The sequence below is a fragment of the Pezoporus wallicus genome, unplaced genomic scaffold (genome assembly GCF_028554395.1).
Source record: "Pezoporus wallicus isolate ANWC-B61680 ecotype Strahan unplaced genomic scaffold, APGP_CSIRO_Pwel_v1 contig_749, whole genome shotgun sequence".
Taxonomy (NCBI): Eukaryota; Metazoa; Chordata; class Aves; order Psittaciformes; family Psittacidae; genus Pezoporus; species Pezoporus wallicus.
In genome coordinates this window covers 5,602,445-5,618,529 of record NW_026641327.1, presented here as the reverse complement: position 1 = coordinate 5,618,529, position 16,085 = coordinate 5,602,445, and the positions used below count along the sequence as shown (strand labels likewise).

Genomic DNA, 16,085 nt, shown 5'->3' with positions numbered 1-16,085 from the left:
AGACTGCATTCATTCAGTCGAATCTTATGCAGTCTTTTAGTTTGCACATCCCAAGTGACTGCTCAGTGCATATCTGAAAAGCCTCTGTGATACATGGGGCTTGGTGAAAGCACCCTTTCCAGCCATGCACACTTCCTACCTCTGACAGTTAGCAAACCCCAAGCTTACCACATTTTGTCACTGCCTACACTCGGGAGCACTAGGGCTATGCCAAGGTGAGGTGAACTGTGCACAGAAGGGGCCTGAGCTACTGCAGGCCTGGTAGAAGGAACACAATACAAAGGCAGGCAGCTTCCTGTGAGGTTTGCCCCCGCTGCTGAAGCATTGGTCTCACGCACCCGTGGTGGAAAAACTTGCAAGTGGGGCCAAACCGCCATGACCTGCCTGAGAATGCTGAGACCCTGGCACAGGTTGCCCAGAGGCTGGGGATGCCCCATCCACGTCAGTGCTCAAGGCCAGGTTCGACGTGGCTTGAAGCAACCTGGCCTAATGAAAGGTGTCTCTGCCCATGGTAGGGGGGTTGGAACCGGATGATCTTAAGGTCCTTTCCAACCCATGTGATCCCCACATGATTAGCACCTTCCCCCACACAACCTAGACGAGAACGGCGAAGCGGAGGTCGCGCCGCCGCTACTGCGCATGCGCATCCCGCCGCCCGGTACGGGGAAGGAGCAAGCTCTCTCTCTCGGTTCCGCCCCGCCGGCGCCCTCAGCCCGGGCGTGGAGGGGGGGAGCAATGGCGAGTGTGATCCCCGCGGCGGCCTCCTCTCCCGCCGGCGGCCCATCCCGTACCAAGAAGCGCCCAGCGAGCCCGGGCACAGGCGGCGGCCCCACCAAGAAGAAGAAAGCCACAACAGCACCGGGCGGCTCGCAGGTACTGAGGCACGGGGCGGGCAGAGCGCGTGCGCGGCAGTGGCCTTTCCCGTGCTGTCCCCATCGCGCATGCTCCTGTGCGATTGACGTGACGCGAGCGGGGCGGTGTGATCGTTATCCTATGCAGAGGGGATCGCTGCTGCTGTCGTTAGCGCCGCAGGCCGCCTGTGTCCACCGGGGCCGGCCGGCAGCTGCCAAGGCCCTTCGGCTGGCGGCCCTCGGGCCGACGGGTCCTTTATAGGCGTTTGGACTCTGAGGTTCAGGCTGCTTTCATCCTCCTGTAGTGAGGATGCTGTGTAACCTCCGTCACTAGAGCTAGGGACTAGCGCTCGGGTGAGCTGCTAATTCTGTTGTGTGCAGCTCAAATACGGTTTTGCATTATGGCCCTCTCTTCGTTGATCTCAGTAGATCTAAGAGTTAAATGTGAAATGAAGACGTAACGTCAGAGCCTGAGTTTTGGGGAACAGGGTCAGGGGAGGGCTGTTAATGTGCGTTTCTCCAAACCACTACTCCCGCATTGTGTGACACCACCGTACAGCTCCACAGACCCATCCCCACCTGATGACAGCTGCCCCTTGAACACGACGGAGCACCTCATGCTCCAAAATAAGTCCGGGAAGAGGGTCAGAGTTAGTGTGTATGTGACAATTGTAAAGACTTTAGATGCAATATGTCTTGGATTACTTATAGAAAGATTTTGGTAGCTAAAAAAAGGGTTGGAAAAAATGGTTGTTTTTTTCTTGTTATTGCTTCCAGAACGATTCTTCTCAGTAATGTTTTATGAACTACACCAGTAGTATACCTACAAAATATGCCCAACTGCCACTTAGGTTGCTCATTTGCACATGAGCCATCAGATCAGGGGAGCATTGCTGCATTTTCCATCAGGTCTTCTCTCCAGCCAATTAAAAGCCGTTGTGCACACACTGGAGGACAGCCGCAAACCTTTCCTCATTCTGAATGGTGCTCTTGTAACACTTGGTTTTCACCTTGTTACATAGTTCATAGTTTATTTTCCTTTCCTCCTGGGCTTATCCCTGCTAGAAGGCTTGTGAACTGTAGCGCTGAATGTAACTAACAAACTGCACTGCAACTGTGAAAAGTTACTGCCGAGCAGGATCAGGTTTGACAACTCTGGAAGGTCTGCTAGGGATAACAGTCTGGATTTTCCAGTATGGAGAGGACTGCTGTGTGCATGTGTGTGTGTCTGTGTATGCAGATATAAAATATGATATATATAATTTAAATATTTAATATACAATATTTTCTATTTTAAAAAATCCTTCAAACCCTTTAGCCTCTAAAACTGTCTTCTTAAGTTCACACCAAACTTAAGCTCGTGGACAGCTTCCAGTATTCTGAGACAATCCGTGATCTCTTACTCAAGCTGGGTTTTGGTAGCTTGTGATAAACAGTTTTTGTAATTCTTCTCACAAGTGATTTCAGTGGAGAAAGGAGTAATTTCTCAATGTTATGTCTGAGTATGCCATCACTGACTTCAGCAGTGCAGATCAATCCCATAAGGAAAAGGAAAAAAGATGAGCCTCAGAAAATGTGTAACCTCAGGAATGGGGCACGAAACAGCTCGTTGATCTTCTGGTAATCACATTCAGTGTTGCTGACTAGCTCTGGAGCGAGCCAGTTCAAACAGAAATTAAATGGGGGCTTTGCATTTTTTGAGTGAGAAGCATTGATCATTGGGCAATTTCTTCTGCAGAAATCTCCAGAAGTCCTTATAAAGTCCTTAGCTAATTGCTGAGTAATGTACTCTTTCTGGATAAGGAAACCTGTGACACAATGAAACACTCAATAATTCTGGTCTGCTGAGCTATTCAGAACATAGTAGCAAACACTTAACACTCTATTTTATAACTTACCCAATCTTTAGGTGGCCAAGCCAGTCAGAGACTAGGTCATCCATGGATTTTAAATACTTTTCCTAAATATGTTACATACCAAGTATCTAGTCATTGTGGGATTTTTATTTTATTTTTTTTTAACTCCAAACAAGGAACATTCATCTAGCAGTCTAATAGGTACTCACCTTTAATACATACCGCTTTCAGCACAGGTTTGCAGGTAGCACTTATTAGTCCTCTGACTGTTCACTTTCCTAATTAACCCTTTTAATATTTTTAACCCTTTTAATATTTTTTATATTTTTTCTTAACCCTTTTAATATTTTAATATTAATTTCAGCCTTTCAGAAGACATATAAATTGTGCTATTGCTCAGCACCAAATGGTTTCTGTTTGAAATAGACTGACATTGTGAAACAGAAATAGTGAATTATTTCCTTGGTTGACTAGCAAACTATAGGCAAGAGGATTCCTGTGGAGAGTTTTGTGACTAATTTCGGGGGTCAGATTGGGATCTGGGAACTCAGATAATATTCTCATGATATTAACTGGTAACCTCTGCTGAGGACCTAGTGCCTGGCCTACATGAAAATACACTTCACATTGTGCCAGCTGTGAACGTACCCACATCTGTGATTCCATCACTGTGAAATTACACAAAAAGGGGCTTTTGTAAGTTCCGCAAATCACACAGTTTGTTTTTCTTTTGCATACTTTATGTCAAGTGGCTCTCTCAGTGCTCGCCCTGAAAGACATGTTGGTCTGGTAAAGCTGTAGATTTCAAAAATGTGTTTATTTTTTACATATAACAAATTTGCTTAAGTATAGCCATGTAATCAAGTAGTTTGTGTAACTGTGTGTATCCTACAAGAAGCCACAATTATCACACAGCATGCAAATTTTTATAAACCCAATATTGATTATGTTTATCCAACAGACGAATTGCTACTTTCTCTAAGATACACTTTAGGAATATTACCAAAAAACATTCTTCATCATTCGTATGAGTTACCGACCCAAAGGTATTGAGTCATGTTTGTTTTGGAAGCATATTGCACACAGGCCTTGTCAGTCATGTCTGCAGAAGGAGACACATGCTTTTTTGGATATAATGCCTATATTTGCCAAATGTAAAATTAAAAGCGAGTTTACAGGAAAACATGATTGCAAATTGATGACATCATTTTCATTAGCATTACAGAATTATTCCTCCCATGCAGTTGTGTCACTGAAAAATACCTCAGTCTTTGCTGCAGGAGAAGATTTTAATGTTGAGGATTAGTATATATATTAAATGGTAACATTCCTGTATCAAAAACAATGCTGTTGAGTTTATGTAGCACCGTTCAGTTAGAGGTCCTTGTCCAATGATTCTCAATAACTGCTGTGCTGGCTCAGCTCTCGTACAGATTTGTCTTCTGGTCTCCTTTCTTTTTGATTGCTGTCACTTAACCTGGGATAGAATCTTGACACAGATCTTAAAATGCCAGCAGTTCTTCTCCTTTAATGTTCACACCATGATTTTTATAGATTGTACAGCAACAGGAACCTTTTAAGAGTATATGCCACATCATGATGTAATTGATGAAACAGAATGCTTGCCCATGACAGATAGCAAGCTTTAAAGATAAAATTTGCAGTGAGATAAGACGGTGATTTGGAAAAAAAAAAGTCTCTTGATTTTGTTGGATGACAATTAAAGAGAGAAAATATGATAAGTACTATAGTAAATATGTATCTACTTGCATGATTTGTGAAACAGCTTCAGAGTTACGTGATAAAGTGAATGTCTCACTTTGAGAATGACACCATGTTTCATCTTACATTTTGAATTGATGTAATCTACCCTGTGGACTGTGGAAATACACAAAGAATACCTTCTGCTTCGTTCTTCTCCATCACTGTAGCAAGGGCAGGTCTTGGTACCATTTAGAAAACAAATTCTTACTTGCAGTGGTATTTAAGAGTTAAATTATCAAATACGCTGATTTTATCTGTAATTGTGAATATTGCAGCAGTACTACTGGTGACCTTCCATTTTATGTATCTGCTCTCATGTATACTTAACACTTTATGTGTTTCTTGTTCTATGCTTAAAAACAGAAGCTATACAACAATACTGGAAAATAAAGTCAAAATGATTTAAAGTTATTGTCCTCTAAAATAAGCTTCTCTCAGGCACAACATGAAAATAAAAGGAGCTTAGAAATCCATTTTTATTTTAAATGTAACTGAACAATGAAGTTTTATATCATAAACTGAAGATCAGAGTAGAGTTTAACAAGAATAATTAAATACATACACATTAACATGGTTACCGTTAGGTATTCCAAAGCTGTCCGCCAAGACAGAGAGCTTACCCTAGTACATAAACAGCATGCAGTTGGACTGCAAACCATCAGTAAGTTTAATCAGTTCTCCTCCTGTGCTGTTTTAACAAGCCCGTCACTGTAAGTAGGAAACCATCAAACCAATTTAAAAATAGCTTTATTTTAGGGAGTCCATTTGATCTGGCTGTAATTTCCTGAAAAATGAGGTTAGGGTGAGTGAGTGTAACTACAGAATCAAGTGAATACCACTACAGCTGCTGAGCTGAACTGCTGCTCTCACCATGTTCTGGGACAAGTACCTCCTCTTGTGCGTCACAGTATAATAACTTTCCGATCTGAAATTAAAAATTGCCTACTTAAGAATTCAGACCTTCTTTACTCCAGTCATTATACCACTAAACCTATTCTAATTATTATAACATTATTCCATAAAAGACTGCCTGTAACAGAAAAGCATGATTTTCCTTTGTAGTTGGAAATTTAGTAAGTTGTGTTTCTTACCAATCCACCTTCCTTGGAAGAGACATCAGGACCCTGATACAGCATGATAGTAAGCATATATAAGTGCATAAGTATTTGCCAATTTATTAAAAAGCTACCGTGTCATTATACTCTAGACTACACTTCTTGGGTTTTTTAAACATCTCCCAGCCCTTAAGGTTATGACAACAGAAAATATATGAATTTAACCAATGAAGCAGTGCCAGTCTGAAGCTAATGCTTGCCTGGAATGATATCTTTCATAGATGTAATATGCTCCCAGGGGATGTTAACTCAAACCTAATTAAATTTACTTAAATGACACTTTCATTGGATAAATTACAGATATCATAATACAGTGCAGTTGCTTGGTAGTTACTGATAAGAACTTTTGAGGTGAGCTCTTTAAGTTCAGCTGCTTACACACTTACATCCCAAGAGTCTTGTCTCTAACAAAACTAGCAGCCAGTTTAGAACAAATTGCCATGTCTTAACAAGAGTTTTAGCAGGTAGTGTTTAAATTGGGGCATCTATCCCACAGATGGGTAACATACTCTGGCATCATGCTGCATGTGATCAATCCACAGAGCACTGAAAATCCCCCAGACTTGCAGTTCTCTGAATGATGCACTCAAAGGGTCATCGCTTAGTCTCCTAATCCTTTCAAACAAGACCACAAAGATACTTTCTGCAACAAAGCAGATAGTGAACAGCTGAAATATTAAGCGTCTTTTCTTCCATGGGTTTTTGTACTCTTCCAAAAACCAGTTTATATTTAGGCAGTCCACTAATGAGGGTCAGGATTATCCTCGGGTACCAGCTTTTGTATCTTGCACGTTTGAAGTCAAATATGTTAAAGAACCAGAATCTCTTGAGTCCCTGATGGGGAAAAATGTCAATTAAAAGACAATTAACAGATTTCACAGGGAAATCTGGTAAAATGTATGTGTGCTTTAAGTTTACCTTTATTTAAAAAAAGGCAATTACTGTTATAGAGAAATCTAGATTGAAAGAGAAACTGTCAACACTGAGAGCTAAGAATTTGCTTTGCTTGTCATTTATCACATACTGAAGACTTTAGATGATCTGTAATCATGAAAGTATGTGAATTTCCAAACCAGACTATGCCAGGCTCAGAGAATTACCAGCCCCCCAAACAAATGTGATTAGATTTTAGAGTAAACACAGATGTGTTATGTTGTAGAAAGGCAAAAGCATATGTCTATTGACTTCTACTTTGGCCGTCAATATGTTGGTGTCATGAGGGTTTTTACCCTTCTCCCCTTATCCTAGTAGAGAATTTTATTTTTTCCTTTAGCTAACAGAAAATAGAGAGTTATACTTTAAGTGATCCCACTTAATTTCAGGATTCATAATAAACATGCAAGAAACTTAGGAGAGATAATAAAGGTGGTTTACTGGTTCTATCATAAGGAGATAAAATAGGATGGGTTATTTTTTGTAAAGTACTGTATGCATGTGCTTTAGCATGACAATTTGAGACATAGTGCTCCTAAAAAGCAATCTCAGAATCCAGTTAGTGCATTAAAGGGCTCAGATTGACAAAATAAAACTTGGAATAAATTAACTGTCTAGATATTGCAGATCTGAAGAGGTGTCAGACTGTTTATGTTTTGTAAAGTGTAATGCTTATGTTAGGTAATAACTTCAGTTCTTGCTTTAGCAAGGCATTAGTAGTTCCGTAAATATATCAATTTTGGATTAGAAAGGCTAATAGAAATATTAATTTGGTAGCCTGGAATGGTTTTGAACACATTTTTAACATTCCAAGAAAACAGAATGGAGAGATTGGCTATTTATGTAGACCTGCAGAAAAGCCATTGAAAGTTGTGATACTCCGTGTTGTGAAATATACTTGATCCTCACAGAATTCATATCCATGAACAGCGTGTCTTGTCTCACTGTAAAGCATACCTGCAACTTCAAGAGGCTCAATTAGGCAATCTATAGAGTTCCAGTCTCCTATCTTCCTCACTCTTACCCATCTTCACTAGTCTGAGCTGCATGCTCACAGCCAGCTCTGGTACTTGCCAGACCTGCTCAGCCGCTGATGGAGGGCAACTTCCCACCTCTCCCAGGAAGCTGTATTGTCTCCTGCTGCACTGGTGAACCCCACTGAATCACAAGGAGGTCTAACAGGTGTTGTAGGTAGTACAAGGAAGTAACAGGACCACGTGGCAAGGAAAACCACTTCTCCACTACAAGCAACTTACTCTTCACTGCGATTTCATTAGTTTACTGTAGAAAAATAAATAAGTTAATCTCTAAGTACCTGAACTGATTCTACAAATGCTGGCAAGCCCTGTGAGATGTCACCAAAATAATCTAGCAGGAAATCCTATGGACTAGTCCTACTTCGCCCTGAAGATTCAAGCAACTCTTTCCACTTAGGAAAGAACCATGAACATCTATCAGCCTTCTTGAAAGTAGGTACTAAATCCCTTCTTTCAAAAACAGAACACAAGGCACACTTCTGGCACCGACACTTCCTTTTTATATCATGTATCCTTACAGGTGTTTGCTGTGTCCTCCACTTCAAGTTAGTCCTGTTCGTGCCACTGCCTGACGGGATTCCAAATCTCTTTTTGCCCCATGTGCACCCTAACCACCAGGCTGAAAGACAGTCTCGTGTGATGGGAGGGGAGCATGGAAATATTTTCTCCTATACAGCCAAGGATGGAAATTCTGTCCGTTTCAAAGAGAATGACTCCATAGTCTGGTATTGAACACATATTGAACTGCTGTAGTTGTCAGAATGGTCTGCTTATGTATTTTAGGCATTTATTTCTGTAGCATGTTTTATCTAATAATTTTAATGCCAAATACACAGTTGTGCAAACAGGGATCAGAAATATTTTTCGTCCAAAACTGTAGCTAAAAAGCTACATATTCGTGCCATCTAATAACATGCATTTATGTTGTAATGAAAATGCATCACTGTTAATTCAACAAATTTGAAATGGATAGGAGGAAACTATTTTGTGAGTAATAATGTAATTTAGCAGAGTCCATCGTGCTGGGAGGATGAGTGTCTATAGTTATGTTGTTTGTAACCATCCTTCTCTGGAAGAACTGTTCTTGCTGATTATAAGACCCTGCTGGGGACAAGGAGCATTTAGGAAAAAAATCTTTACTCTGAGGATGGTGAGGGACTGAACAGGTTGCCCAGAGAAATTGTGGCTGCTCCATCCCTGGAAAAGTTCAAGGCCAGGTTGGCTGGGGCTTTGAACAATGTGGTCTAGTGGGAAGTGTCCCTGCCCATGGCAGGGGGGACAAAATATGTGATATTTAAGGGCCGTTACAACCCAAACTATTCTGTGTTATGTCCTTAATTTTCATTAAACAGACAGAATGTTGCACTACCATGTACTTCCATGCACAACCTGCCTAATATGTGAATTACATAAAATCTGATATAATTTATAAAACCCAAACCCCTAATTTTGCAAGTATCCACAGACCTAGAGATGAAAGCATCTATACAATTTTAAGCAAGTTAGTTTTTTTATTTTTCTACTCTTAGTGTTGGCATGCTTGTAGCATTACTTACTCCTGTGTTCATAAGGATGCAATGTGCTCATCACAACTGCCTTGTTTACTGCTTCCTCAGATTTATGCTTTTCTGAGTTAGTGAAAGAATGAGAAGAAGGGCAGAGAAGGCTGAGAAACTTATAGTTTCTGCATAAATTACACAAGATTTACAGGTATGCGTAGTGTCATTTAAGTGGTAGAGCTTGCAAGCATAGAAGTCTTTTTTAAAAATCTGAAAATGAAACAGCAACTTCCCAAACTAAAAACAGAACAACTGCTTAGCGTTTGGTTAGGTGCATATCAAGTAGACCAACTTTGAAGAAAAGGTTAGTGGCATTCCAGAAGTACAGGGATGTTAATCAGGGAAGGGAGAGAGTATTACGAAAATACTCATCATCTAGGAGAAAGGAGCAGGGAGTTAAAACCTGTTGGAAGCTGCATGAAAGTTATGTACCATAAAAAGCCTTTCTGTTTAGTCAGTGGTGTATTGGTATGCAGTCCATCCAGAAGTTTCTCTTAATTTTCCAGATAAACAGGTACATTTGATAAAAGGTGACCGGTCTGCCTAGAAACTTTGTTACATTTATACCCTGAAACCATCAGGACTACAGCAAAATAGTGCTGAAATGGAACACGCAGAAATTAGGGCAGTAATTAACATGAGTTATATGACTGTTCATGACAAGAAGAGCTTTTTGTTAATAAACCCAGTATTTTCTATTTTACAGGATATTGATTTCTAGCTAGGGAGATGGAGAGTTGCCCAGAGAGCTGTGGAATCTCTGTCCTTGGAGGTGTTCAGGACCTGCTGGGACAAAGCCCTAAGCAGCCTTGTCCAAGGTCAGTTCTCACCACACTTTGGATAGGAAGTGGGCTAGTGACCTCCAAAGACCCCTTCCAGCCACAATGAGTCAGTGTTACCATGTCTCATTTCAGATGTCTGATTTATGTGATTAAGATGGGTGCGTCCTCTCTCTAGACAAGCAGTCAGAGACTCCTGCATTAATAAAGCCCAAAACTCAATGGCTACATTCAGACAGTATATAATTCTCCCTACACTGTAACAAAGCTTTTGTTTCAGTAGAACTGCTTTTCCCTGGGAGGAACAGCACAATGTTCTTACAGCAAAATTAACTCGTAAAATCAACATATTTGAATAGGAGAACTTCATTTTTCCTTGATACATGCACAGTGTGTTCAGGCTTCTCAAACCAAGTGATTTGCTGGGAAGTCCTTATTCCTTAAGTTGCTTATCTTTGTTTACACAGTCTAGAACAAGCAATGCAAGTTTGAGTCTCACATTAACAACCTTAAACTTTGTCAAGTCAGAAATTCCTTTTTCTCCTTAATTTTTGTTAAGCCTATTTGTTGCAGCCAGAATTGCCTTTTATTGCAGCCTCAGAATTGCCCTTTTTACCCTCCTCCTTTCCATCTGTCCCAAAGTTACTTTATTTGCTAAATAATTCATTGTGGGAAACTTCTTTAAAACTCCTGTTGAAGCCATCACAAAATATCAAATACTAGTTTCCCGCTCACCTACAATTGCAGATGTGATACCAAAACTTCACTAATTCTAATGTAGTGGAAAAGTCAAGTCTTGTAATAGTTCTGTTCTGTTTCAAGTCCAGCAAAAAAGGCAGTTGGGATACAAATTGATATGCAAAACACTGAACACACTTTTCAGATGTGCTGCAGTTTCTGAACCTCAATATATTGTACCAGGGCAAACTGGCTGGCCACAGAACTTACACAGGTGATTAACCAGCCACCTACTTGTACAAATGTTTCTGAAGAAATGTTTCAGAAATCTGCTTTGAAATTAGCATCACTATACAACTCTCTCCCCCCTTTTCCTCCTGAGCAGCCCCAAAATAGTCTACAATAGATACCTCTATTACCTTATTTTCCTCCAAATTAGAATTTACCGCTCTTTATTTTAGTTCAGTCATCAGTTTTTTTCATTATCCAGTTAAAAATAGGTATCCCTAGGATAATGCACCTACAATTTTGCTGAGTTCAGGAGACTTGGTGTGCTATTCAAAACTCAATGGTTGTGTTGAGTTTGCTAGGTGAAGGAAAGCGAATGTAGTAGTGAGGGCATGCCAGGCTTTTTTTGTGCCATCATATGAGACAAACAGTAAAGATGACATTTGTAGTCTGAAGATTTTAAAAAAGCTAAAGTATAGTTTATTTTCTTGTCCTCTTTTAAAGACCTTTGGCGCATCTTATGCAATTACTGCTCTCTGATATGTTATGCCTTTGATAACTTTTTGAAGGTTTGCTGAAAGAACAGTTTTATTCTGAATTGCTTTAGAAGTGAAATGTTCCATATGTCAGTGTACTTAACGTTTATCTTTCTGACATAGTTTTTGGTCATGGCAGTCTTAGGTACTTGTACAAAAGTGGAAAAACCTTCTGAGCAACTTTCAACTGCAATGCTAAGCCTTTGCAGTACAACTGCCAGTGTTAACTGATGCATAATGGCAGCAGTAGGTGTAGTTAGCAGAAACATAATAGAAATAGAATTTTTGTCTACTTAAAATGACAATTAAGACAGACAGAAGGAAGTGTTAAAATTTGCAAATGCTAAATATGCATTTGCAAATGCTAAAGTTAAGTTCTGTTTTCTGTATCAGTTTACCAGTTCATAACATCCAAATGTAAAATTTGACTGTACTAATTCAGGTCTATTTTTCCTAAGGACATCAGGTAGAATAGAAGCACTGGAAGAAAGATATACCCTGTCTTTACTCAAAACTAATTTTAAATGAAGAGGTGTTTTTTATGTTTTTGTTTGTTACTCAAATGTTGTTTCCTGTCAAAATGGGTGCTATTTTACAGAATAAACTATAGAGTCAGGAAACTGAATATTTTTTGCAGAATGGAACTGCTTTCCCATCAGCTGCAGGAGCGGATATCTTTTTGCTTTCCTTGTTCCTGGTTCAGTCACGTTCAGACGAATGGACTTGGATCCTTCTCTTGTCTTGGCTGAAGCCTGTTGTTCAACAGAAGGATTTTGATATACTCCCTGAGCAGCATTATAATGTTAACAGCACACAAGCATATTGTAATCCTCCAGTCTTTTCTCCAGAAATACTTTGACCTTAACTGTTCTGTATCAAATGATGTATTTTAAACTTTGAGAAGCAGTTTAGCCAAAGTCCTTAACTGAACTGAATTTTTCTGATAGGGAAAGGAACGTGCTGATAGTCTGTATAAAAATTCAGTTGTGATTTACTCTGGTCTTTTTTTGCCAGTATGCTTCCATCAATTTTCAGTCTTAAGGCCCATCAGTTTAGAAGACTTTTTTTCTCTCGGGTAATCAAAATATTCTGTTAGCTGGGCTCAGTTTTACCCTTTGCAAAAGTATGAACTAACATGTGCTTTTGCATTGCATATATACTGAAATTGTTAGCTCCAGAGCTGCTTCAGTGTGCCATTCAGCTCATGAATTTGTCCAAGTTACAATTTTATTAATAAAGAAAACTGTCAAACGTTATAAACAAGAAATAGTCCCAGTCCACCAAAAGAAATCTAAAAGTGAGAGATCCTTTGCAATTATTTAAGCCGAAGGGAGTTTTATGGCAAATGCAAATTAAGCCAAGCTTTTCTGGGATAGTGAGAAGCTATTCACAGTTGCGTCCCAATTACATTTTATTTGAGGCTTTTCCCCATAGAAAATAGTAATTTTTTTTTCCCTTGAAATAACTGTAAGTTATAAAACTTTGTCTATCACAGTTTTTAAATGGAAAAACATGTTTGGCATCTGAAATCTCTTGAGAAGAAATCAAAGCGTTTTACTGAAGCTTGTTAGAATCTTTCTGTGTTTGAAAGTTTAATAATTCTGAAGAGAACAAAGTAAACTTGAGTTTTTCGGATTATTTTTTTTTCTTTCTTAATTGAGCAGTATACCAGTAAGAAGGGAGTTCCTGTGTCATGAAATTCCTAGGTCTTTTTCCCCTAGGTTTTGAAGAAATGTTTGAGAGCTGGGGAATGTAATTAAAATCTTACTCTCCCTTTGGCTGCATTTTTAATTTTGAATTCAGACCCTCACACAGCGTAATAGAGCTTTGCTTTAGGGTGTTTTATACCTCTATCAAAGTGTCTGAAGTAATTAGTACTTTATACATTTTGGTAAGTATTTTGCCACTGGACGCACCAGTGTGGGGGAATGATAATGGTTTGAAGCTCTGGCAGTGACAGGACCCTAAATGAGAATGTCGCCTTTTAATCAAGAGCACTTGGAGTCTATGGTATTGAAATGCCCTACAGAGAACATAGAAAAGCCATCCATCACTTTGTGACAGTCCAATCTTTTAGTGCATGAGTAAAATTTTATTCAGCCTTTCTAAGGCAGTTGGAATGTAAGATGTTTTTACTTACCTCAGAACAGCAGTGTAAAAATTTGAAAACATAATGTACAGATTGCTTTCTGGACATCATATGTGTCTTTATGCATTATCCTTATTTAGATTGCGGTCAAAATGTTTTCCATGTCCTGCTTCAAACATCTCCTCCCTCCCTGTAATACACCCAACAGCTGAGATTATGTCTAAACTTTGGTCATATATTTGGAGTTAATTTGCATAGTTGATTAACTCTTAATGCTCAGTGGAAATACTCAGCAAGTTAGAGGGAAAGAACTGCTGCTTTAGGAAGGGCAGATTTTGTAAGTCTCGCACAGAAAAGTAGTTTTACATGTGACTCAGAAGTCCTCTGGGGAATGTTTGGAAGAAGCTGAAGTACGTTTAGCAACACATACATGGAATTATAAACTATTATTGTAATAATTCAGTGATCTATTTCAAGCTTTGTGTTGTACGTTTGTTTTCAACAGCCCTCCCTCAGCTTTCTTTATAAGTGAAAGGAGCAGCAGCATTTCAGGACAATGTCATAATTTAAGCAAAAATATTTTTGATGTTAGGCATTTGGGAGATTAACTTTTGATGTCAATGGAAGCAGAAACCTGATCCAAGAACCCTGTCTTTTAAGATGAGTTGGCAATGACGAAGTGATGAAATCCATTGACTTCAATGGATTTCCTCCCAATTTACACTGTACGCATGATTATGTTGCCCACCCTACTAGCTGCTTGAAATCAAGAACATTGATCTGCACGGTATACTTAATGCTTTTTTTTCAGGTGGCTACTACTCAGGTGTTTTGGTTAGTAAATTGAGTTTTTCAGTATGCTGTGGAACAGAATTTGCTGTGAATATGCAAGTTTAGGGTTTTGTTCCTTTCACTTCAACATTTTCAAGCTGAAGTAATTTTTTTTTTTTTTTAATCCCAAAATAAGGCAGGGCCTTCTGTGAAGGATGAATGTTCCTAAAATGCTACCATGTACCAGAGTGCTGAACGAGAAAAGGCTGGGGAAATTGTATTGGTTTTCATTTTAGTGAGTGGAAACAAAGAGAGAAAAAGTTTTTCCTGCTGAATTCAAGAACCAGTAAAATGCAGCCAGATGGGGAAGACACGTTCATACATGTTACAGAGTAAGTCTTCCCAGCAAACCTTTCTGTCACAGACATGGAGAGAGTTAATCTTGTTCAAGAAAGCGCTGTTTCTTCAGTCTTACCTCCTTACCAAGTCTTCAGTGAGTTTGCTTTCAGAAATACACTATGCTAATAACATTGGCGATGAGAAATTTTTTAGCCATCATATTTGCTTCAGCTTAAGCATGTCTAAGTCTGACACCTTTCTATGCGAATTTTTCCCAGCGATGTGAAGAGCTGCATTTTTGTCTTCTAGAGTGTACATGTTCAAGTTGTAATGGCTCCTGTCATCATTTAAAGTTAAATGAATTAAATATTCAGAATGTGCAAGCACCTATGCCAGGCTTGTTATACAGTCAAAGTTAATATATTAATCAAGTGGCTGAATATATGTTCTAGTATGAGCAGTATTAGCTGGGACTCTGTTAAAAAGCTGACATTCAAAGTCTACTCCTAGTTTCGAAAAGTCTGCTGGTATCATCACTGCTGTCATCTAGTGACATCCGTGCTCTGTTTCCAGATGGCATTTTCACTCACTGCAATTGGCTGCTAGTGAAAATACAGGTATTATCCATCGATTTCATAAATTAGCATTTCCTTTCCTGGCTGCATGCCAGAGCTTCATCAGGATGTCACAGAACTTACAGCTAAAAGCTGAGAAAGTTGCTACAAGTTGGATATTGCTGCATTAGAAGTAACCTACTACAGGAGTAATTAGACATATACCATTAATGAGGCTGAGTTAAAACAACTGTGTCAATGAAATGAAGAATGTCATTGTACTATTATTGTACTTACGAAAACCAGCTGCCAAAAGTAAGTAAAAATAATTTAAACTGGTTACTGAATTTCACATGCAAAAGTTGGAGACCAGTGGGTTCCTCAGCAAGCCAAACTGGGAGCTTGGGGCAAACTTGACACCAAGTGTGAGGGCTTGACTTACAACCAGAACTCTTTTCTTACTTTTCAATAATGACATACAACCTCCTAATTATCACTGTAAGACAAAGCCACTGTATCAGAAATATTGAATACAGAAGCAAAACCAAACCAAAACCCTGCGTACGTAGTCACCTTCATCTACAACTACTGTACTCAGTATAGTGTTAAAACTCACTACTGACTGATTTCCAGAAAACAAAACAGAAAATAAATACTTATAGTATTGGGTTTGCTCCTTTAAACTAGAAACTCCCTTTCCAGTTCTTCCAGAATTTATGCATTTAAGTTTTCCTTCACCAACACACTGTTCAGTTTACCTTCTATTTGTAAATCCTGTTTTGCCATGTAAAACCATAACATCTACCAAAAAGGGCTTCTGACGATCATATTGTACTTTCAGTGATGTGCAAATCCATTCTTTTTCTAAGCCATGGCATGCATTCCATGTAGTGATAGGATGCCAGAAATGCAGAAATTTACATATCTGACTTTTATATTTCATATTTTTTATGTTTTTGATACATTGTAAAATCCTATTAGTCTAAAACAATGAAA

At 39.1% G+C, this 16,085-nt stretch overlaps 1 protein-coding gene across 2 annotated transcripts in view; it reads left to right on the top strand.

The window, feature by feature from the left end:
* Positions 1-652: 652 nt before the first annotated feature.
* The window catches only part of INO80C (INO80 complex subunit C), a 30,879-nt gene continuing 15,446 nt past the window's right edge, over positions 653-16,085 (top strand). The window contains exon 1 of one of the 2 annotated variants that reach the window (XM_057423066.1): positions 653-873. In XM_057423066.1, the coding sequence (XP_057279049.1) occupies positions 736-873 (138 nt within the window). In that variant the 5' untranslated portion in view covers positions 653-735. Of the gene's footprint in view, positions 874-1,453; positions 1,502-16,085 lie in introns of those variants that run through there. The other variant, XM_057423067.1, reaches the window with a different exon arrangement.